The following is a 24,447-nucleotide window of genomic DNA, read 5'->3' as shown; positions in this document are numbered from 1 at the left end:
ATCAAGCTGAGCGTGCACAAAGTGTGTGCAAAGCGCACGCTCAGTGAACCAGTTGTTACACCAGTTGAATCCCACCACTGGATTCAAGGATTAACCAGACTGAGATATCCTTGGTTCATAAATTGTTGCCCTACAATGCACTATTTCACCCAGTTAAAGGTTACAGACATGACAGTTGTAGTAGCAGATAGATAGATAGATAGATAGATAGATAGATAGATAGATAGATAGATAGATAGATTTAAAGCCTGCTTTACACACACACACACACACACACACACACACACACACCACACACACACACACACACACTTTTCTTCTTTTCTCTGCTATCTGGGTGTAGGAGTAAAAGTTTCCTGGATTCTTAACTATAGTTTCCTGTGAGAGACAAGAGCTGGCTGTATGGAATCTGAATAAGGAACTGATTATTTTTACCATTTCACCTAAACAATGTCAAAAAAATCAATAGGATATAACAAGCATGCCATTAGTAATGATCAAGATCTCTCTCTCTCTCTCTCTCTCTCTCTCTCTCACACACACACACACACACACACACACACACACACACACACAATGTGCCTTATGCCTTAAATGTTGCTTATACCTGTAAATATTATTAATCTTTTTTCAAAAAGGAAGAAATGTAAGATACAACTGTAAAGAAGCTTTTTCAGAACTATATTAAGCTTTAACAGAAAAAAAGTTTCATATTAACCTAGTGCAACTTGAGGAATTTATCTGGTATTTGGATCAATCTAAATAAACAATTAAAATATAGTTAAAAACTTGCCCTAAAATATTTAAATGACATTCTACTTGCACATATATGTACAGTGCATAGCCATGCATAAAATATTTTCAAAATAAAAAGAACAGAAATGGAGGTTTGTTTTATAACTTCTAAATAGGTGTCAATTGGTATAGAGTCCTGCCAATTGTTACAAAATTGGCAGCCATTTAATTATGTATTTGAACTGTTTGTACCTTTAATTTTCAAGAGGAACATGAACTTCTTTTCTACTTCCCTTTCCATCCCTTTTATTTATATGTCATGTGTTCTGGTTATAAACTTGAGCACATGGACTGTTTCAAAACTGAAACATGTAAAATCTAAGTTGACAAAAGCATAACAGCAAAACAACACAACACAAAAACTCTTAAATAAAAAATATAACCCCTAATGATTTATGAACTAACGTATGTACTTATCAGTTTCCTATGTCACAAAAAACGCACTTTAAAAAATGAAATTATTTTTGCACTCCTATTTCTTACATTCTGTATTAGCATTTTTACAATACATAATACTCCTGTTGCTTATGAGCTATTTCTTACCCTTCAGCAATTTCCTACAGCGTCGTCAAAATGATTACTTACATAATTAACTTTAATTAGTCTACACTTTCCGCAAGACATGAAGAATTTTTTTAAACAGGGTGACTATTGCACAGTGTGACATTCTCTCAGTTTCATCATTGGTGCATTTGAAAGGTAAAGTGGTCAGCAAAACTGACTGCTTTACTCCAAGTGCCCAAAAGGAAGGCCTTTTTAATTGACTCACCACAATGTGAGCTGGAGATGGGGACCTGGCATCTTTCAGGGCTTGTCTGCTCTGTAGGCTTCCCGCTTGGACATCCAGCAACGGCCATTTCATCTGGAGATACTGGATGGAGAAAGAAAGACTTCAGATAGGAAAGGAAACGGACAAGTAAACATTGTGCAACGTAGTGAAGGAGAACTAAATGGTATGCAACAACAAAATAAAAAACACTTTAAAAAATGTTTAACAGTGGTGGTGTAAGCAAGTATTTTCATAATGTTTATTTACAAACTTTATCCGACTACCTAAAACTCCTGTATTCTAGGCAATTTACAGGGTTTACACATGAACATTTATTGAAATAAAGAAAAATAGAAACATTATATTGTTATTTTAGGACTAAAACATGGAAAAAGAAGACATTGTGCAGAAGCAAAATGGAAAGAAATAAAATGCGGGACAAATAGCAATAGAAATAGCACTTAGACTTATATACTGCTTTACTGTGCTTTACAGCCCTCTCTAAGTGGTTTACAGAGTCAGTCTATTGCCCCCAACAATTTGGGTCCTCACTTTACCTACCACAGAAGGATGGAAAGCTGAGTCAACCTTGAGCCTGGTGAGATTTGAACTGCCAAATTGCAGACAGCTGGCAGTCAGCAGAAGTAGCCTGCAGTACTGCACTCTAACCACTATGCCACTGCAGCTCCTCATGATCATTACTATCACTGCAAGAGCAGAAATAGTTCTACAGTATATCTCACAACAGAAAAATCCACTTATGCTGTTTTACTAAAAGGAATGGTAATCCCACATTGATAATTATTTGCCATAAAATAGTCACTGAAAAGTTAGAACTTTAAAAATTTATTTTAGAATCTGCACCTATAACATACACACGGATATTTCATATTTAAAAGCCATTTTTCAAAAATGGTGTGGCTAATGGAAACATATGCTAAAGTTCTCACTCAGAATTATGCATTAAATCCAGTGTTTCCCAACCTTGGCAACTTGAAGAAATATGGACTTCAACACAGGGCCTGGTGGCTCAGCAGACTAAAAGCATTGTGATTAACACCAGCCGTCTGCAATTACTGTAAGTTCGAATCTTACCAGGCTCAAGGTTGACTCAGCCTTCCATCCTTTCTAAGGTAGGTAAAATGAGGACCCAGTTTGTGGGGGCAATAAGCTGACTTTGTATAAATATACAAAAGTATGAAGGCTATTGCTTAATGCATTGTAAGCTGCCCTGAGTCTCCGGAGTAGGGCGGCATATAAATCAAATTAAATAAATTAAATAAATAAATAAAACTTCAAGAATTCCCCAGCCAGCATTATACTGGCTATTCAAACACTGCATTAATCCAATGGTCCTTGAATTACCTTGCACACCTATCACTGGGAATATGTCAAAGGACCTTTTCCCAAATCAGTACAAGGGAAAATCAGAAAGCTATGGCAAGAGCAGTGAGAAAGCCAGGAGACTGAGCAGAGTTGAAGAAAGAAAGCAATTCAGGTAGTTGCCAGCCTCATGTGCTAAGGAATCTGATTTCTATTTTTAGGCCTTATGTCATTCAATAAATGATTTGGCTTATGAGTTAGGAAATATGATTGTCAAATTTAGATAGCACCATTTTTCATTACTCTATTTTAAGAAGGGTTGACAAACTACGGTGTGTACAGGATTTCAGAAGGAAAAAGCAGGAGTAACCACCATCTCTTTTCTAATCCCAGTAAAGCATTTGATACAAAGTGGGGTTTTTTTCCCTTTCATGCTTCTAGAAATCTTCCCACTCATGCATACATGCTCACCAATTCACGTATCCATTGGGTGCTGCATATAAACCTACTGCAAATAATCTCAGGCAATTTCTGAATAATCTTTGCCATGCTCCAGCCTTTGCTTTGTCTTCGCTTTCTGCTGAAAGCCTCCTAAAATTGAACCTTCCAAAAATGTACTAGAAAAACTTTTTCTGATTCATTTCTCAGGCTTTTCGTCAGGTTAGCAAAAAATGTGCAAAACGTCTTGGAAATACAGTAGGATTGCAATGTAACAAAATGATAAAAGAATTGCTATGGGTAGATTACTAAAATATTTATATCAATACAAGGTCAACCTCACTTATAAAAATGTAGCACAAAGAATTATAAATCTCTGCACCATGCTCTCTCTTAATGTCAGCAATTTAGTTAGACAAACAATTTCATTCTTGCCCATCAACACGAGCAATAAAAGAGTCAGTTTGTTGGTGAATATGCATTCCCATGACATACAAGCAACCTTCCAGCCAAGTGGCTGGTTTTGCCTGAAACTGACACTCAGTAAACAATCCTATTCATGATGCACAAGCAGGAATAGGGTACAGCTCTCTCACTCCAACAAAAACAACCAAGACATGTTCTTGTTACTGGAAGTTAATCGAGAGGATTCAGAATTTACAAAGAAAGTTGGTCCCTGCTGAGAAAGTATGTGCTGAATTTATTGAGAGTTTGCAATGCAAGTAAGGCAAAATCTTTTGCTGAATTTTGCTGGGTCAACTTTAATATATGATGCTGATGTACATGCTCAAAATGTGAATAAATTTCATCAGCAAACCAGGATAAATCTAGACTAAAATTTGCCCCAATATACAGAATCCTAGAGTTGTATGTGTATTTTTTTTCCCTACTTCTGAAGTGTATAACTCTTTCAGGAAGAAGTTTATATTGCTTATGAGTAAATTAAATTCAATTGACATAATCACATTCTACATATTTAATAATTTTCTCTTATTATAATAGCAAAAACACAATTTGGCAATAAGTTCTGGAGAGCTTTATTCTTTTATGTAGCCATTACAAGAATAGCTTGCTACAACCCTTCCAATTAGATATCTTATTTTATCTTTTTTCAACATGGTGCTCTCCAAATATATCAGAAATATAATTTTCACAATTCACCACCAACAAGAAACCGATAGATTAAAATGGGAAGCTTTGCATTTCAAGAGTTCAGATACAAAACATTTTACATTCCCTAGTCGGAATTACTGTAAAATGATTCAAGCTTTTGTCATAGAATAGACAGAAAACCTTCCACTATTTATTAAATATTAAAAGGCTGTATTTTGAAAAAATGATTAAACCCAGAATTTTTCAGCAAAACTTTGTGTTATAAAAATGATTTTACAGGTTTAAACTATCCTTCAAGCAACATCCCAGTTCACCTGCAGCTTTCTTCATGATCCTGTAACTTATTTTCATTTTGGTAACAAAGACGCAATTACTCAATTGAACTGATTTAGGAATACAGTATGGTGACATCAATAACAGCAAATGAACATTCTTACACTGCTCTAATCTTGAGCTACTCATCAAAATAATGACATAGCCCAAACCAGCTTAGTTTGGTAATAATGTCACTATTATTAGAAAGAAGAGAGCAATTTTGACCTTCCTCTGCCTTTCAGAAACTGGCTTCAAAGGATTTTTTATTAATATGTTTAACCCAGTTTATTTTAACTAAATATAAAATGCAGCTTTATAAGCATTAGGAGTGCAAGAGATGTTTCTATGCAATATTTGCAAAAAAAAAAAAAAAAAAAAAAAAACTCCAGCATTTGGAGAGTTAGCATAAAGGATGAATTTTGAATGTTCCTGAATCTTCAAATATTCCATCCCCTCTACACCTTTACTTCATCCAGTTTAAACTGAAAAAACAACAGCTCTATTGACAAAGAATAAAACACTTGCTTTATTCAATAGCTTCAAACTTGAGCCATAATACAATATTAATGTGGTGGCTTCTAATTCTTATTTTACATAAAAGCTTCATTGTGTGCCAAATCCAATCTCCACAGGCTACCTGAGCCCTAGATTTTTATGAGTCTACATTTCAGCACTGCAAGTCTACAGTACACATAATTTTCAATTATGTTAGGGCAGGCCAAGATCACTGCCTATATAACGTTACTGGTGAAGGAAATGAGAGTCAGTCCTGCTATTGAGTGAGCTAACTCAACCCAGATGGGAGGAAAAATGGAGAAAGAAAGATGTACTATTGGAATTAGGAAGCAGCAATCTAATCCTGCAATAACTTGCATAGTGGAGTAAACTGCCAAGTAAAAAGCCCATCATCAAGACATTATTTTAAGTATCAGTCTGGAAACAAAAAAAGAAAGAATTGTTTTTTTGCAGAGAAAACATTGCATCAAAAACTGCTTATAGAAGGAGGTACATGTTCCATTGTCTTTTTAGGTTTACAACTGCAGCAAGAATAGGTTTATATCTAGTATTTTCAACAGAACAAAGGTAACAGTGATAGAGTGTCCTATGAGAAACACAGCACTATTTCTCAACCTTAGCAGCTAGGATCTGTGGACTTCAACTCCCAGAATTCTCAGCCAAGTCCACACACCATAAAATTGAGAAACACTGTATGACAAATAACAGCAGGAAGTCCTTTAACTCGCAAGTTGCTATAAAGGAAATTTGGAGGCAGAATTAACTGATTTTATTTTAGTATCAGCATCCCAATTTTCATTGAGCATCCAAGGAAAAATAGGAAATTCAATTTGTGTTTAAAAAAAAATCTGATTGACTCTGTCAATCCAAGAATCAAGTATGAATATTGGAATAGAAAGCAAAACTCTTACACTGTTTGTAATATCATATTGTATTTGTTTGCAAGCTTTTCTGACAGGGTGAAGGGACCTTCTTTTTTTTTCACAAGAATACTATGGGATAGACTAAAAAGTTAAGAAAGAATGGTTGGTGAAAATCATAGAGAACTTCCATGGCTCAGATCTAATCTAGCTCTTCATTTTATCTTTACATTACATTGCCTCAACCTCAAATTGTGTAGAATTCATAAATATAATTCCTTTTGTATCTAACTGCTAAATATTCTAATTCCTATCTCAGGGACAACAGATATTAGAATTCAATGTGCAGTCCCAATCTATTCAAACTGAAGTTTCATGCATTCTGATGTTCTAGAAACCACCAGAGGCTGCAAATATATAGGCTTTATGATAAACATGTAAAGAATACCTAATATTTGAGATAATTTCTCAATTTAGAAATCTAACCCTAACTCTTAATTAACACTATTATTAAAGAAAAAAACACAGACTAGAGATCTTTTACTCCTTATCTTCCTTCCTGCCAGAGCTGCAAAAGTCTTGATTTCACTCACAATACAGAGGCCTTTAGCAGACCAATAGAATATGTATATAAACTCACTTAGATCCAGAATACAAAATGCTGACTTGATGAAAACAATGTGGCTTGCAGATCTTGCTAAACTCACAGGTGACAGGAAGGAGATAGCAAGTTCAATCTCATTCTCATTTTCCATACATACCAATGAAAGCTAACTAACAGATAACCCTAAAGTTTTGGCAAGCATATTTCTTCAAATCCTTATTTATAAAAGATAATCATTTGTTAACAGTATATAGTAGCTGCAGAAAATTGCTGAGACAAAAATGCATGTGATTCTCCTGATGCATGAACTTTTAACTCATTTTTCCCTGCATCCATTTGCACATCTAGACTTGGAATCCAAAAGAAGTAAAAAAAAGAATGTCGTGATTTAACATTTATCAAAAAGAAAAAAAATCTTTCCATATTATTGTTGAATCCCAGTAAAATCCTATGGCAACATTATCACAGCAATGTACTTCATTGCCAAATCAGAGAGGTATATGAGTTGATGAACACCTTTCAGTTACAGTTTTAACATGATAATTTTTAATTTTAAAGTTTTGGGGCAATCTGTTTTACAATTACTAAATTTATATAACTATGTTATAACTAGAAAGATTAATAGGTAGATGAAAAATTCAAGATAACTTTCTGACATTTTAGCTGGTAGACATCTACAGGCACTGATTAGGGAAGTATATGTAAAAAAAAGATAAATCAGTATTAACCCATATTGTAGAAATATATTATCTTTTTTTTAAGAAACAAGAAAATTTAATAAATTTGTAAAAGGTGCTCCCAAGAAAACCCAGAATCTTTCCGTTCATATTCTTTGTGGCTTTCTCTCTGTTTGGACCTTCTCAATGACAGGAGTTGTTACTTTATGCTTCTTGGGTCCTAAGATGACTTGAAATCTTGCATACTAAATAAAAATAAAAAGTCCAAGAATACATTTTCCCCTGGTGCCTGAAACAAGAAGGAAAGTGGCATGTTTTAACATTAAAAAATATTTCAGTTAAAAAGGAGAGGATCAGAGTAGAATGTAGTCAAGTCCTAACCAAAACCTTTTTGCTCCAAACTTACTTACAATCCTTTTACTGAATTTTGTGCATTTTTCCTGTAATGTTTTACTTCTTTTAAAAATGAAGAGAAAGAGAAATAGGGTGTGTGTTTTTTTATCCTAACCTTTTTCTCACAATGCAGGCTCTGCTCTTCTATGCAGATCAGCTGAGTGGTTGCAACAGGAATTGACTGACCCGGCTTGTTACCTGATCCTGACATTGTGGGTTGAGATAGAGCCCAAAGTCACCCAACCAGTTTTCATGCCTAAGGCAGGGGTGGGTAGTGGCAATGATTCTATATAAATGTCCTAATTAGATGTAGACTGATTTGGTTATGAAACAAAGACCAGCAAAATTTCTTGCACCCATTTTCCCTTAAATATATAAGCTGTTACAAATATTTATTACAAAAAATAAAATATGAGAACTAAAATCCCCTCACATGAAGACTGAACACTTTCAATCACTTGTGATTTGTGATGACACTACAAATGTCTAATCCAGGGCTGTCAAACTCCTGGCCCACAGGACAGATGTGTCACGTGCTGGCCACGCCCATATCAGGGTAAAAAGTCCTGATACATCACGTGACGTTGCGAGTTTGACACCCCTGAATTACAATTACTCAATACTGGGCCTACAGGTTCCCTCAGCCAATCACGTATATTCTTTTCCAATACTTTTTTTAAAAGAAAAATGATTCAAAGAAATAAAAGTAACCTGCAGAGAAAAAGACAAAGTTTATAAAAATATAAGTCATAAAAAGCAAAGCAAAGCAAAATAAAATTTAATCGTTTTGCAGGTCAGCAAAAGCCCACTGTTATTTCTCCAAATTACAACAAAAATATTTGATTTGGATCAATATATATATTTAGGATATATTATGCTATAAGGATGAAGGTGAAAAACAACATTTCATAGAGAAAAGTTACTGGGTATACGTGCAGGAATCTAACTAATATATCAAAATGATAAACAGCAGAAGGAATTTTGATAGGGCATTCAATCTTCCAAACAAGGATTAGTTATTGCCAAAGAAGATATTTTTAAAATTAAAAAGCAGTTAGTAAGATATATTCGGTCAAAAATACAAAATATGCAGCTATGTACTGCCTTTTTACTGAGTAAGAGATCTGATATTAGTAATGGACACAAATCAACTTTATAGCATTTTTAACATCAAGATTAACAAAAATGTTATTAGTATTTGATGCAAAAGCTGGCAATACTCCAATACTGTAAAAAAGTTTCCAGCTTTATTGAAATAGAAGGTATTATGCAAAACCCAAGACATGGTATCTTTAAAAAAAGCAACAGTGACATTTTGCAGACTTAGAATGCTGCAGATGTCATAAGCAAATAGAGAGCAAAACATTAAGCAGCATAATTTGGACTCCTTAATATTTCAAGTCCTGCGGGCATTTTGCTCACTGTGCCAAATAGCTGTGGTACTCGATGAGAAGGATACTCATAGAGTGTGACTGGGTGTGGGAGAGAAAGCAATGGGATAGTTTCTCTCTAGTAACCAGACTGAAGAATTCTTAGCATGCTGATTCTTGAGAAGTTCTCACCACAATTTTCCCAGTAGACAAAACAGCACCACAGGCATCCAAACCACCAAGCCATGTCCACCAATTCTACTATCCCATAATCTCTGTCTGAGGACCAAACACTCTTAGCCTCCAGGCATCAACAAAGAGGAAGTCCGAAGAACCACTGGACTATTACAATCTTTAAATAACTTAAAGTGATCGTTTGTTACTAAGCATAGTTCGTGTTTTAAAATAACTAACCCACAAAGTTACTTTTGATACCAATTTTTATTTAACGGCCTGTGGGTTTCTAGGAGTAGGAAATGCAACTGGCTATGGCTCACATTTGTCATTATACAAATGCAGCAGTGTAAACACATACATATGGTACATACACAAAATAGAAATGGAACTGTAATATATCTGTTTATTTTTAAAGTAACTTTTACTTAAAATAACTACTTAATCACATTCAAGTTAAAATGAAAACTATTTAGCTGTACCAGAAGTACCCCAAACCGCAATAAACTCATAACTAATGTGTTTATCAAATAAAATAAACAGAGCTTCAGATGAAACAGATAATGTTTTGTGAGTCCAAACATGTTGTGCATAGTCTGATTAAATTACTAGAGCCTTTATCAGCAGGAAAATCATAATACTGGAAAGATAGGCACCACTATGCTTGCAAATATAATGTAACTTTTTTTAAAAAAAAATGATATATTAAAGCATTGTGAATAGTTTGTTTCTAATTAAAGGTTTTTAAAAAATATTTGGAAGGTTCTGTGGTAAATTTGAACTGAAAGATAAAATTATGTGCCAACATTATCACCAGTAACATCTTTAAGCTGCACTGGACTTGTTTAGTAGTTGAGTCACATTTGATTGTTAAGGGAAAATGGCAAGGAATGGAAGGCCAGCTTATGTAATGGTTAAGGTGCTGGCCTAGAAGCTAGGAGACTGTGAGTTGTAGTCCCAGCTAATGAATGAAAGCCAGTGGGGTGACGTTAGGCCAGTTAAACTCTCTCAGCTCAATCACCTAGCAATATTTTTGTTGTGGGGGGAAAAAGAGGAAGAGAGGAGGCATTACTATATATGAGTTACTTATAAAATAATAAAGGCAGGATAAAAATCTAATAAATAAATAAATTAAATAAGGCTGAAAAAGAACAGAAGTTTGCATGGGAGTGGCATTGCCTATGCTGTGTTGTATAACTTGTGATGGCTTTTGCATGTAAACATGCATGTGATTTGCTTTCTCTAGCAAGGATATCTGTCTTTTCTGCCCTGTGGATTTTCCCCCCTTTTAATCTAACTACTTTGCCTTCTGTAAATAAATGTTCTGTAACATAACATGTCTATTATTACAACTACTTCATAAATGGGCACATTCTGCCCATTATGACAGTCATTTGAAAATGTACAAATTCCAAACATGCCTACTGAGCCAAAATATTTAAAGTTCCTTAGCTTGATTGTCAGTACTGTTCCTGGTATTCCACGGATCAGTGTTTTCTTATCCCATGAGCTCCTTTCCAGTCGAGCAACAGACTCTCATTAACCAACATATTGCCATAAGAAGGACCTTTTAGCCACGTTCAGATCAAGCCAGTCTTATCAACTACATTTGGATTAATCACAACCAGAAGCAAAAGAAAGGATACAGTTGTATAAATGGCAAATTATGGGACCTGTACTATCACATTACAAAGAAACCAGATTATGGCTGATGTGGGCTTTCAATAAACTACACCAGGAAATTAATATATATATATATTAGTTCATTATGAAACTCAGAAATTGTAAAAATATTAGCACAACACAAATAATAATAATTCCTACCAGCACACTTCTGCTCACATCTTAAGTTCTATCCATTTCTAAGACATTTGCACATTCTAATTTTTAAAACACACAGTGAAAGAGTTATTATCTCCAGGCCACAGAGGCTGAGAAATAAGAAATGGCTGATCTGTGATCAGTTATTGAGTTCACTGCGGGGATAAAAATCAAAGTGAGCACTTCCGATTCATAGAAAAGTCTCTTAGGCATCTTCCATGCCAGCTCACTGTGAAGTTAATATTTATCAAAGCAGTACAAAACTGTAACTCCTCCTCCTACCACATGCTTTTTATAGGTTCTGTCCCTAATATATCACTTTAGCTCACTCCTGAATAAATGAATACACACACACACATATATAGACATAAAGACACACACAGACACACACATAAACGCACATGTCTCAATATGCCCATGTAAGACTTTTACTTTCTGAGCTACCCTGGGTGCCAGTTTGCTTCCAGGATGTTATTCAAGTTGGTGATTTATTTATTTATTTATTGGTTCGATTTATATGCCGCCTTTTTCTGGAGACTCAGGGCGGTTTACAATGTGTTAAGCAATAGCCTTCATACTTTTGTATATACCTGCTTAGTAGGACTTTTGCCCCCACCCCCCAAGCGGTGTTTTTTTTTACACAAAGTCAACTTATTGCCCACACAAACCAGGTCCTCATTTTACCTACCTCGAAAGGATGGAAGGCTGAGTCAACCTTGAGCCTGGTGAGATTTGAACTTGCAGTAATTGCAGGCAGCTGGTGTTACTTAACAGTGCTTTAGTCTGCTGCCACCAAGGCTTTATAGATTGTGACCTATAAAGCCCTGCATGTAATAGACTTGGGACTGCCTGTCTCCCATATCGTCTGTCCGGCAATTCTACAGGATATGCTCCAGGTTCCTTCAATTAAATCATGTGACCCCACCCCATCCCGAAGGATACTTTCTCTGTAGCAGTGCCTGCACTATGGAATGCAGTTCCTACTGGTATTTCAAAGGGGCTTTCAGAGGTCCTCTTCTCTCGCAGGTCATTAGGGATGGGGAATGAAACCCCTCTGAATTATTTTTTATGTTTCAACCCATTTCTATTATGCTGCTATCTTTTATTTTTTACTTTTATTTTTTGATTGTATTTTTTAAAAAAATGTTTTCTTGTCAACCACCTAAAGTTATTGGGAGTCAGGCAGCAAACTAATTTAATAATAAATAGCAAATAACTCTGTATTTCTTGGTAATAATAGTTGGCTTTCACTTTCCAACATGCACAAATATGAACTTTTACTAAATAATTTTCATGCTGATAGATCTAAAAAATAATATACAGACAATTTTCTATTGAGAATTCTACCAACAGTCTCCTCATCCTGAAAACAGATCTTGATGAGGGAAAAATCTACACAAATGTCTGACTTTTCACTATGTGTGTTGAATAAACCTATTAGTCCGTGCAAGTATTGTGAATTTTTTTAAAAAAAGCTTACTCTAAAGAACTTTCAAATGTTATAGCACTTCCAACAGATGGTTTTAATTTTGTATCTCAATCATTGTAAATAAAGGACTTGACCAAGCACCCAGATGTATTCATTTTTTAAAAAATTCAATTGCACTTAAAGAGTCTAGAATATAGAAGACATTTATTTTTATTGGGCAATTATATATATTGGCTGCATCTCATCAAGAAATTTCCTATATTGTCTATTATATTATCTTCATCTCACAACTTTTTATGCTGAACTGGAACAGAAAATTGTTTACAATCTGTAAACAATGTAATTCAGACTGCAATTCAAATCACATAAAGCTGTTCTTGAGATCTCTCTCTCTCTCTTTCTTTCCTTTCTTCTATTGTAATTTTTTTTTAGTTGTTATGAGCCACCCATAGTCATTGGGAGCTGAATGGCATTCAAATCTAGTAAGAGAGACAGTCAGACTGATTTATAATATATCCTATTTCTCATGCTCAGTGTAGAAGATGGGAGTTAGATGTGGACATATAGCCATAATATGCAAATACATTGTATTTGAATGCACAAAGAGTACAGCAAATATTGCAGATCACATATGGGAATGCACTACATTTGATCTAAAAATACCTCTTAAGGCAGTGCTTAAGGAGTTGCAAATTTCACAACACCCAAAACCCACTTATGAGAAAGTCTTTAGTTAAATGTCTCTGTTGTGATTTGATAAAGGGATAATGTATCCTTATTCAAAGATAAATCGCTTTTTCCCAATTTTGGATAGTTTACTCAAGTTTGGGAAGCAGTGGTCCAAGTCAAAAAGGTAATATTGAATAACCCAAAGAGCTGTGGTGGTGCAGTGATTAGAATGCAGTATTGCAGGCTAATTCTGCCAACTGCCAACAGTTCTGATTCTCACTGGCTCAAGGTTGACTCTGTTGTGGTCCATCATCAGCCTGCGGAGCTGGCAGCAAAGTCAGACAATGAGGAAGCTGGGGAGGACAATGGGCCAGTCCTGAAGTCAGAGGAAAGCCTGGACAAGGGCTCTGCATCTGAGGCAGAGATGGGGCCAGGGGCATCTGGAAGCGATGCACAGATTCTGGAGGCGGACAGCAGAGAGGCAGAGGAACAGGAGGAGCCTGTTCCTAGTGCACACATGCGAAGAGCTGCCAGAAGGCAAGAGCAGCTAAAGCAAAAGGGACAACTCGGGAGTAAGGCCAGGAGATGATTGGGCCCTCCCATAAGGCTTAAAAGAGCAGCTCTTGGGCTCTTTGTAGGAAAGCAACGTTGTTTCTTATCAGCTTCTCTTGTTTCTAAACTTCATGGGGCTTTGCCAAGAAAAGCTTTTGGCAGGGTGCCAAAGAAGACAAAAGTTTGTGATACGGTCGAAGGATTTTTTCTGAAGGACTTGTTTTGGAATTAATGTGGACTAAGCTGAGAATGAAATAATTTTCAGCTGTTCTAATAAAATATGTTTGTTTAGGACTGATTGTATCTGGTAATAACTACTTGGGCCTAGGTCACAACAGACTCAGCCTTCCATCCTTCCGAAGTTGCTAAAATGAGGACCCAGATTGTTGGGGATCATAGGCTGACTCTGTAAACTGCTTAGACAGGGCTGTAAAGCACTGTGAAGCGATATACAAGTCTAAAATGCTAAGTGCTATTGCTACTCCAAAGATCATGTGTCTCATATTTCCAAGCTACTACTGAATGCATTTGTATGATCAACAGAGCATGATATGCCATAACATTTTTATTAATCCTTTTTCCTCATATCCAAGACATTATTGGATTCTGTTGCTTCTTATTTGCAGCATTTCCATGATCTGCCATGCATTTCCTACCTTGCAGAGGTAATGTAATCTCTAATGTAATTCATTTCTCAAATCCTTCTCCTGCTTTTTCACTCTTTCTAGTATCTATGCACTTTCCCATACCTGCAAAAACAATCCCTCTTCAAGATATCTCTCTTTCAACAACTTCCTCAGCACAAATGAACAAAGCATTCCTTAGCATCATATATAATTACTTTACACAAAATGTAGATCCCTAGAGTAAGGAAGTCTTGCAATTAATGACAATGAGATTAGCAGTGATTCCTGTGTTCTGAAGGATCTAACATACAGTTATCACTAATTAAATCCATAGTAATTCTAGGAAATGCTGATTATATTCCCCATACAAACTGCTTGCTATTCCATATCTACAAGCATCCAATAACTATTTCCTTTAATTGTACACACATTTCATCACTGTTCAAGAGTGTAAAAGATTAGTCAGCTAAAACTGACCTTTTCATTTTTATTGCTTCTGGATTTGTTTGATATCTGCAGCAAAACAACAACAACTCTGAATTTAAATAATGGAGGAAAGCAGAAAATTTGTATTTCACAGCTAACTTCTAGCAGCAAGGAGTAACTGATTACTTAAGCAACCAAAAGCAAAGAAATACTTGAGGTCCTATTGGCTCTAATTTCAAATCTGTATTCTCTGCACATGAGCCATTGGTGTACATTTGTTTCTCACTTAAAATAGATGCATGTACTAAATCAAGTGCATTAACTTTAAAATATTTTGTCAATGAAATATATTAAGTTTGAATGTGATTTACAATTGGATTTATAAAACCTGAGTTTCACTTCAACTATATACCCTTTTTTATTTAAGCAGCAACAAGAAAACAGACACACACAAAAACATCTTTTTATTTTTATTAGGAGGCCAGAGAAAAGGAAAAGGGAGGGAAAAATCGACTGCTCTATTAGCCAGAGGCACTTTGCAAGCAGGAAAGTAGAACTCAAGATGTGGGCAGGCCTCAGGTTTCAGTGCCTCGGGGCACATCGAAGAGACACCAATGTATTTACTGAGCAGTCAGTAAAGCAATGTCTCCAATCTTATCACATGCTATAATCTCATATTTTATGAGAATCCACAGTACATTTCCAAGTTCAAGCAGCGGATACAATTGCTTAGATGAAGTATAAAGAAAGATTATTAAGCATCTATCCGGTATAAAATAACTTAGACATGAATTCAAAAGAACATAATTTCCCCTTGTTTCCCAAATAAATCCAAATTCCAAAATTGGGAATGGGAGGTAAGAATCCTACTCCGGTTATTTTAATGCAATGGAAAGCAGAATTCAATTTTGTGCACACCTGTAGAAAATCATTGTGCATCACTTGTATACTACTAAAACTCTTATGTCTGTTTATCTCTGTCTCTTATGCCTATTCAACCTTCAATTGGGGAAAGCCATAGTTCATAGGACAGCTCATTTTGAATAAACATACTTTAAATAGGCTAACTTACAAAATGTTAAAATACAGGAGTCATGTCTCCCATGGAATTGAAATTCAGTGCTGCTGCACTCAGCTGCGGTCATATAATTGCCATTTCCAATGTTTCCTACCAGCTTCCCACAAGTCAGTGGGGAAGCCAGCAGGAAGTGTGAATTGTTCTGAGGTAATGACAGAATTGTATACCTCAGGGATTGAAAATGAGCAAAGTAAGTAAGGAAATAAGTAAAGGAAATGGAGAAAAAGAAGAAGAAGGGAGGGAAGGATGCCTGCCCATAATCATTCTGTTTATCTATTTAGGGAAGTACACAATATATATTGACTTATTGGTATTTGTTGAGGGAGGAAGAGAGTTGTTTAATCTTATATAAAGTTAGTGAATCACTGATATGTGTAGCAAAAACTATTACTCAGGCAATATCTTGGGATTCTTTTAGCTTAAATGACTTTTGGACACAAACTCTTGCCAACACAATCTCTTGCCCTTATGTTATTTTGTCAGATTTCCATACAATATATTCAAATATTCAATAATCTGTTTTCAACATTAATTTTTTGAAAATGCTGCTACTGGAATGAGAATGGGAATGAGCAGTACTTCCGGTGGCTCTGCGAAATGCCGACAGAGCTCCTTTTAGGAGCTCCAGCCCCGTGACTCCGTATAGCCACTAGAACAGCGAAAATCAGCTGTCTAGCAGCTTAAAAACTCTCCCCCAGGGAAAAGGGGAGAAAAGAGCAGAAGGGTCTGGGCAGAGCTCCCCTAGACCCCCCAGCCTTTTTTTTTAAGCCTGGGGTTTGCAGGGTGAGAGCTCCCTGAAAGCCCTTTAAAGCTCCGGAACTGGGACGAGTCTGCTTAAAAATAAGCAGACCGAAGTGTCGCGACCACACCAGCAAAGCAACTAGAAAGATTATAAAGAATTTGGATTTTGGATTTTGGATGCTGTCAGAGTTAATCCAGGAGACTAAAAATGCAAGTATTGTATGTTAACTCCATTTAAAAAGGGAAAGATGGCGCCTTAGGGTGTGAAAATGAAACTTATAAGTGAAAGTCCTTGTTAACATCAGTAACATTGTTAAACCTATCGGGTCATTCAAGAAAAAGATTTAAAGTGGAAGTGGAATGGAAAAGACTGTGGTATTGATTTCAACTAACTTACATTTTTAATTTGCATGGAAATAATTGGAGTTAATGACCTGATAGCCGAATTAATACAACCATAAAGAGACAATTGAAAAATGGCTGAAATTAAAGATGGATTATATGAGTCAGCAAATTTACAAGTAGTGACTGCGAAGGATTTAAAAGATTTTTTAAAATCTTTTACTGTTGAGATAAGACAGATAATTAAAAGAACTATTCAAGATTTTAAATTGGGGAATAATAATGACTTGCTGTCTGGAAAAGAGGAAGAAATTAATCAGGACAATGTGCCTTTGGAGGATAAAAGAGACATTGTTGGGGCTAAACTGGAGGTTATTATACTGAAAACACAGCTTCTGGAAGAGGCTTCCATTCAATTAACTGAGAAATAGCAAGAAGACTCTTTACTGCAGGTTGATAAATATTTTGACAAGTTTTGGTTCTACAGACAGAATCAATATATAAGGAACAAACTGATGGACTACAAATGCAGGAAGAGTCGAAATGGGGGCTTCAAATTAAAGGAAACAACCCCAAGAAGAGAATGAATTCCAAAGACACACCAATTACAATTTCAAACCCAAAATTTTTTGAAAATAAAAGCAGGGGGAGGAGCAATGCTGAAGAAGAAAGTATTATTGAAGAAGGACTGGAAAAAATATAGAAAGAAAGAAAGACTGGTCATATTTTGGAGATTGTCTCATGATGTTAAAAGATTTAATTAAAGTTGGATAACTTTCTGAATTTTATTGTAGTTTTAAAGTATTGAAGTTTAAAGGTGGATAACTTAAAATTTAATGGATAACTTTTTGAAAGTTTTGAAACCTATATTTTGGAGAATGTTCTGCTAATGTATTAAGAGATTTTAAAATGTTTAAAATAAGATTATGGTTTTGTGTTTTTTTCTCTTTTTTTATAAATGTGAAATGTGATAAGAGAATTTATAAAAGGAAGGTTGAAGTATATTTTTTTTTAAAAGGGGAGTTAAGAAGTGTGAGAGAGTTTTGAATTCTGTAATAGCATATTTTAGCTTATGTTTGTTAAATGCTATATCCTGTTTTTGCTCTGGGAAGTCGGGGGGAGGGGGAATGGGGGAGGGGAGGTTGGGTGGGGATAAAATGAAGTATGATAATTGATTGTGTAGTGTTTGGTTGTTTGAATATAAAAAAATAAAAACTTTTGTTTTAAAAAAGAGTGAGAGAGAGAATGGGAATGAGCAGCAATTCTTTTTCTGAATACCACTCTTAGAGAGTTAATTGCTATCCATTATCCACAATTTAACTTATCTTGCAAACATCTGGTTTATTCCAGTCAGCAGAAAAAAGAAAACCAACATTATTGAAGAAACCACCCTGCTACTTGCAAATCAAGAAGAGACAAAGAAACTATGAATATTGCCAGAATTTGATATGTGCAAGATGCTGAAAAAATTCCCATAGATAGAGAGGTCACTCAGACTTTCTGGTCAATATAGCCTACAATTAGATTATTGAAAAGTAGTGGATATAAAGGCACTATTTTGGGAAAAGGTGAGTTAAAGTGATTATTGCAATAAATTATAGACAATACAAGCTTTTATTTAGAAACATGGAAATTGCTTTCTCCATTTACACTAGTATCAATGTAGTAGTCTGTCCCTAACTTGTAGCAGCATATTAGCCATTTGCATCACCTGCTATCATATATTTCCCCTAAGCATGCTTTTTTTCTGCAGGAATAGCAGATATTAAACTTAATATCTCCTCATTCAAAATAAATAATACCATTGTTACTGAGTTTGGCTGTTTTTGATTTACAAACACAAACAAGTTATAAACACAACAGACTTCTACTAACGCATTTGAAATTTTGGGAGTGTGTAATAGGAGCTCTTACAAAACAGCTATTTTGATGGGTTTAACCAGTCATAAAAATCCATTCGTCAGGAAGCAGCCTAGTAAGGTTAGTTTTCTCCATTATCTCTAATCTTCAAGATATTCCCTTTCACCTCATTTTACCTTCTGTTTCTTTCTTTGGAAGATGGACAGCCTTCTAAACAAACCATGGGATTATAGTCAACTCAGAAGCATCACTGAAAATCAAAACAATATTTAGTTGGGGCTTTGCTGTATCTGGCTTATCATTTACTTTATTGAATAATGCCTTCAAAATTGGGTTGGAAAGAGAACTAGAGCTTCCAATAGGGGTGTTTGCAGGCATATTGATATGCCTGGCTGCTACATAACCAAACTCAGAAACAGGAAAATTATGCTCATTCCTTTAAAATGGGAAAACTGGGCCCTGAGCATTTTCCTGAGTTCTAACCAAACCTGCTTCTCCACTTCTTTTCTCATTGTTCTACATGCACAAGAAATGCAGAAATGTAAGTGTGAAATAATAGATCAAGAAAATGATCAGAATTTGGACTGCAAGGACAGAGTCTAGATTTATTGGTTTTATGTAGGATATAGCCTAGATTTCTGAAATTCTTCTGACTACTGTCTTCTCAGTGTAACTGATTGTATCGATGAGGTGAAAAATATACAAATTGACAACTCTTCTACATAAATAGAATGTAATGAGGCATATTCTCTAATTATGATTATAACAAAATGCTGCTTGCAATACTGTAGATATTATTTGAGCTTTTTATTCCATTCTGCAAATGACTAAAAGTGGCACTTTAAAAAAAAACCTGTCACTCATCCAAATGCAAATTAAGCTTTTTTTTTTTTTTTTTAAGTACACAATATTTGGGTCAATTTCCAAGAAATGCTGTGGAACTGCCCATGTTTAGTGCAGCTCTGGCAATGCAGTACAACCTTCAGTCAAGCTATTAACTTGAATGTTGAACTTCACAGCCTGGCTGTCTTTTTCAGCCATCCTTTTGATGTTGCCTCCAAAGCAACTGATCAAAGGCTCCAAGTGTGGTGAAGGGAAGTCCCAGGCTCTTAGCCTACCAGCCTGAGATATATGTTAAAATGCTAGCCAAAAGAAAGAAAGAAAGAAACACAAAGAGGGAAAGGAAAGGAAAGGAAAGGAAAGGAAAGGAAAGGAAAGGAAAGGAAAGGAAAGGAAAGGAAAGGAAAGGAAAGGAAAGGAAAGGAAAGGAAAGGAAAGGAAAGGAAAGATTGTAGAACAATGTTTTTAAGAATGTACCATCAACTGCATCTTTGTGTCTGTTCAGTACAATACTGTTTCATTCACATGCATATATATATATATATACATACACACACACACACACACACACACACACACATATTCAGACTACTGCCAAGGTGCTTTTAGTGATTCCTTCCTTTCATTTTCAGTAAACCACTAAACAATGAGTTTTACTGCTATTTTGTATAGAACTCTGAATGTTAGTAGAACGACAATTATCACCGGTTGTGTAATAGCCTATCTTTGTACATTACAGCAACCTATCACTGCATACAGCATCTTTATCTTTAAGTCTGTAAATCCGGTCACAGTCACATATTAACACTGCCTGCTGCTATAAATTTAATAATATGGCAAATGTCATTAAAGGCAGATGAGAAAGTTGTTCCTGCTTTGGTGGAGGAAGGGGGTCCATGAAGCATATGAACTGCATGCCAGGCAACTAAAAAAAGCTGCTGCATTTGGAGTTTCAGTCCTGTTACCCAGAATGTGAAGACATTTCTCCACCTACATAATGGGCCTTATTTACCCATAACATTTTTCTTTTAATTTCTGCTCCTAACCCTCACTTGAAATAAATACACTCATAGCACAGGTAAGCAAGTTCAAGTGCCCTATTTCATCTGAGTCCAAAAGTGTGTTCAACAGAAACATGCATCTGGTTTATATCTTCAGTTCTATTGCAGCAAGTGTACTAGAGTAGCTTTCTTCTGCATGAGCCTGTGGAGGGAGGGAGGGAGGGAGAAGAGAGAGAGAGAGAGAGAGAGAGAGAGAGAGAGAGAGAGAGAAAGAGAGAAAGAAAGAAAGAAGGAAGGAAGGAAGGAAGGAAGGAAGGAAGGAAGGAAGGAAGGAAGGAAGAAAGAAAGAAAGAAAGAAAGAAAGAAAGAAAGAAAGAAAGAAAGAAAGAAAGAAAGAAAGAAGGAAAGAAAGACTGAATGTAAATCCTGTCTTGGAATCTATTCCCTTAATTATATACAAAATTACTTTTTGTTTGACGTTATTCATTTTTGCAAAATAAACATTGTTGAGAATTTATAGCTAAGAAAAGAGAATAAATCAATAGCTCACCAAAGCCATGTGTTGTATCAAGATAGAAACAACAGAAGGAAATAACCAAGAATAAAAATAGTACAAATTCTGATCTGTATTTTGCCACATAATAAACTACCACAATCACCTGGACAGGGAAAAGAATGGAAATACAGTATTTTTTTAATGATATCAAAAATATTTTCAATATGTATAATTAGAGTATTACTGTACTTTATTTCTCTAATTTTTTTTTTACTTAAAACACAATTTTCTTCAGATTTTCTAACTAGCCACAAACCTATTTAGCCAAGGTAACAAAAAAATAGTCTCAAATATCTAATTAGAAGGAAATTAGCACTGTAGCACAGGAGTGGGAAACCTTGGCTCCTTCAGATGTTATTGAACCATAATCTCCAGTAGTACCAGCTCGCATTATCAAGTTTGAAAGATGTTGGGTAGTCCTTAGATTCCCTTCCCCTGCTTTACTGTATACATATGTCACATATTTAACATTGCACATGCAACAATTGTCTACAGCAAAAGGCTGTACCTAGCTGACCTTACCTGATTCCCAAAAATTAACCAGGGCTGGACCTGGGTAAGTACTTGGACAGAAGACACCAAGAAATCCCAGTGTTACAGTTTAGATTCAGAAGTTGGACAGACAGCCTACAAGACAATGAAAACTACTTCATCACTATTGCCAAGTAAATTCCACATAGATGTATCTATGTAGTCATCATCTGTCAAGCTCAATTCATTATTTAACAATTATGGTACTTCTCCAGCAATAATAAGAACTTGTAATATCTGATTTTTTTTTCTTCCCGTATGACTTAAATACATCAATGGTGTCAAACTCAATTTCATTGAGGGCTTCATCAGGGTTGTGTTTGATCTCAAGGGGCCAGGTAGGTGTGGCCAGGGTGGGCATGGCCAGCTTGACATCATTCATGTTGGAGGTGCCTATGGTGGCCTGAGCACTCTATCAGCAAAAACAGAGCTCAGGACAGCCGCATGTGACACCATGGGCCAAAGGCACCATGGGCCAGTCCTTTGCTGTTTCCAGGGTGGCCTCATGGGCCAGATCTAAGCACCCTATGGGAGATTTGGCCCACAGACCTTGATTTTGACATACATAGTCTTGCAGTGATCCCAGTCTCCTGTTGGGTTTTATACTGCTGATCCAATGTCTCTCTTTCCTTCAAAATCACAAGCTAAATTATATCTAGGAAAGTACGCAATCTGATGAGAATTTAATGATACCACATTCTATCTGCTTTTTCCATTTTTAAAAAAAGAGATATGAAAAGTTGCCTCCATCAAGATGTAAAATTTCTCTCAGAACTAAATCCTATAATCCCATTTAGCAGAAAGGAGATGGAGCAGCACCTTTGTGCTTAAGATATTTTAGTCTTTAAAGGAAGTAACAATCTCTTTTAACTTGCTTCTCTTCAAGAATGCTTGGGAAAAGATTAAAGTTCTCGCTGTTGATTATTTAGCTTCTCAAAATCGAAAGGGAAATTGTTCCATAATACAACATAGATGTATTTAACATGAGTCCCTTGACAATTCCTAAAACATGACTCTGGACAATATTAATTATGATATCCATGCTTAAAAACTACATTATCTTTAATACAGCCTTCCAAATTATATTCTATCTAGCCCTGAGAAGAAGGAGATAACTCTTTTCCAAAAGGAAAGCAACTGCAGATCACGATTGGAAGAATAGAGAGCAATCCATTCAACTCCCCTTCGGCAAATGACCTATCAACAACAGTACAAGCATTTTGCTTGACTCAGGCAACTGGGGTTTTCTGCTTAACCCACAGGCATTTTTCCTATTTCAAAGTTTCTATTAACTCCCTACTGATGTACCCTAAAAGAATTTTTAAAGGCTTGGAAGCACATAAATAAAATACTTTGATGGACTGGCACAGCCAAATGAAAGTCTTTCTCCTGCAGTGGTAGTGATAAAAGTTTCAGTTGCAGTTATATATGCAGACCTCCCTAGATTTCTGATAGTTGGCATTGCTGACCAGTCAGTACTGCTCTGCATTCAAGTTATCACAGATGATATTTAAGATGAGCAGCAAAGAAAGATTTATCTCTCTATCACCTACCTACTTATCTACTTATCCATCCATCTATCTATCTACCTACCTACCTACCTACTGTATATGGCCGCCCATCTCACATAAGGTGATTATTTATTTTTGGATAATGTCTTAAACTGTATGCTAATTGTGACCAATTTCACCATGAGCAGAAAATTGTAAAAGGAAATGAGACTACACCAATGGAAGAGAAAAGGCTGCTATCAAATTCAATGAGGTGAATTAAACCTTATTTTCTTGCTTGTATTATTTAAACTTGTGCAGAACATTATCCTCCCATATCTTGCTTAAATCACATTCTGAAATATTCTATTAACAACCTTACACTGTTAAAAATACGTAAATATGAAAAATGTAATATTAAACATTTGCAATTAAAACTCCAGTGGAGTCCACTGTCCTTCAGCCTTTCAAAGATAGAGATAGCACTATATACTTATTTCTGGTTAATGACCATAACAAATATGTTCATGTGTACAGTGCGCAGCATAATTGAACAAAAAGATGAACTAAATCCTAAATAGTCCAGAAAAATGAAAATACAAGAGAGAATGGGCGTTGGTACTTACCTGATACGCCTCTTCTCTGACTGTCGGGCACGGCAGTCAGGATGGGTGGAGACTTGGTTGAGCTTCCATTGGACCGGGTCTGCAGAAATAAGGGAAGTCCCTCCTCCTGACTGTGCCTGTCAGTTTTGAGACGAGGGAGCCTGTGCAGAAAGTCGTATCTAGGAATTGAAAACAAACACATGAGAAACACCCCAGCCCCCTTCCCAGTGAGAATGTGCAGGGACCGGTTTCCCCCACACAGGGAGGGGCTGACTGCCGTGCCCGACAGTCAGAGAAGAGGCGTATCAGGTAAGTACCAACGCCCATTCTCCTATAGTCGGGCACGGCAGTCAGGATGGGACATACCAAAGCGAGGTGTCCAGTCGGGCGGGAGAAGACCGGTCCCGCACTCAGGAGGATGTATGGACACCTTGGAGAACCCTACGCCCAAAGGCTGCGTCTGCTGATGCAAACTTGTCCAGGCGGTAGTGACGGACGAAAGGGGAAGGTGAAGCCCAGGTGGCTGCCCGACA

General features: G+C 36.0%; 1 protein-coding gene across 20 annotated transcripts in view; it reads right to left on the bottom strand.

Moving 5' to 3' along the window:
* The window catches only part of TCF7L2 (transcription factor 7 like 2), a 227,739-nt gene that overhangs the window by 142,450 nt on the left and 60,842 nt on the right, over positions 1-24,447 (bottom strand). For all 20 annotated transcript variants that reach the window (XM_070946078.1, XM_070946084.1, XM_070946068.1 and 17 more), the window contains exon 4: positions 1,565-1,666. In XM_070946078.1, coding sequence (XP_070802179.1) covers positions 1,565-1,666 — 102 coding nt within the window. The remainder of the gene's footprint in view (positions 1-1,564; positions 1,667-24,447) is intronic.

Source organism: Pituophis catenifer, unplaced genomic scaffold (genome assembly GCF_029215685.1).
Source record: "Pituophis catenifer annectens isolate HBS135680 unplaced genomic scaffold, rPitCat1.0.hap2 SCAF_6, whole genome shotgun sequence".
Lineage (NCBI taxonomy): Eukaryota > Metazoa > Chordata > Lepidosauria > Squamata > Colubridae > Pituophis > Pituophis catenifer.
This window is presented reverse-complemented; position numbering and strand designations above follow the sequence as displayed.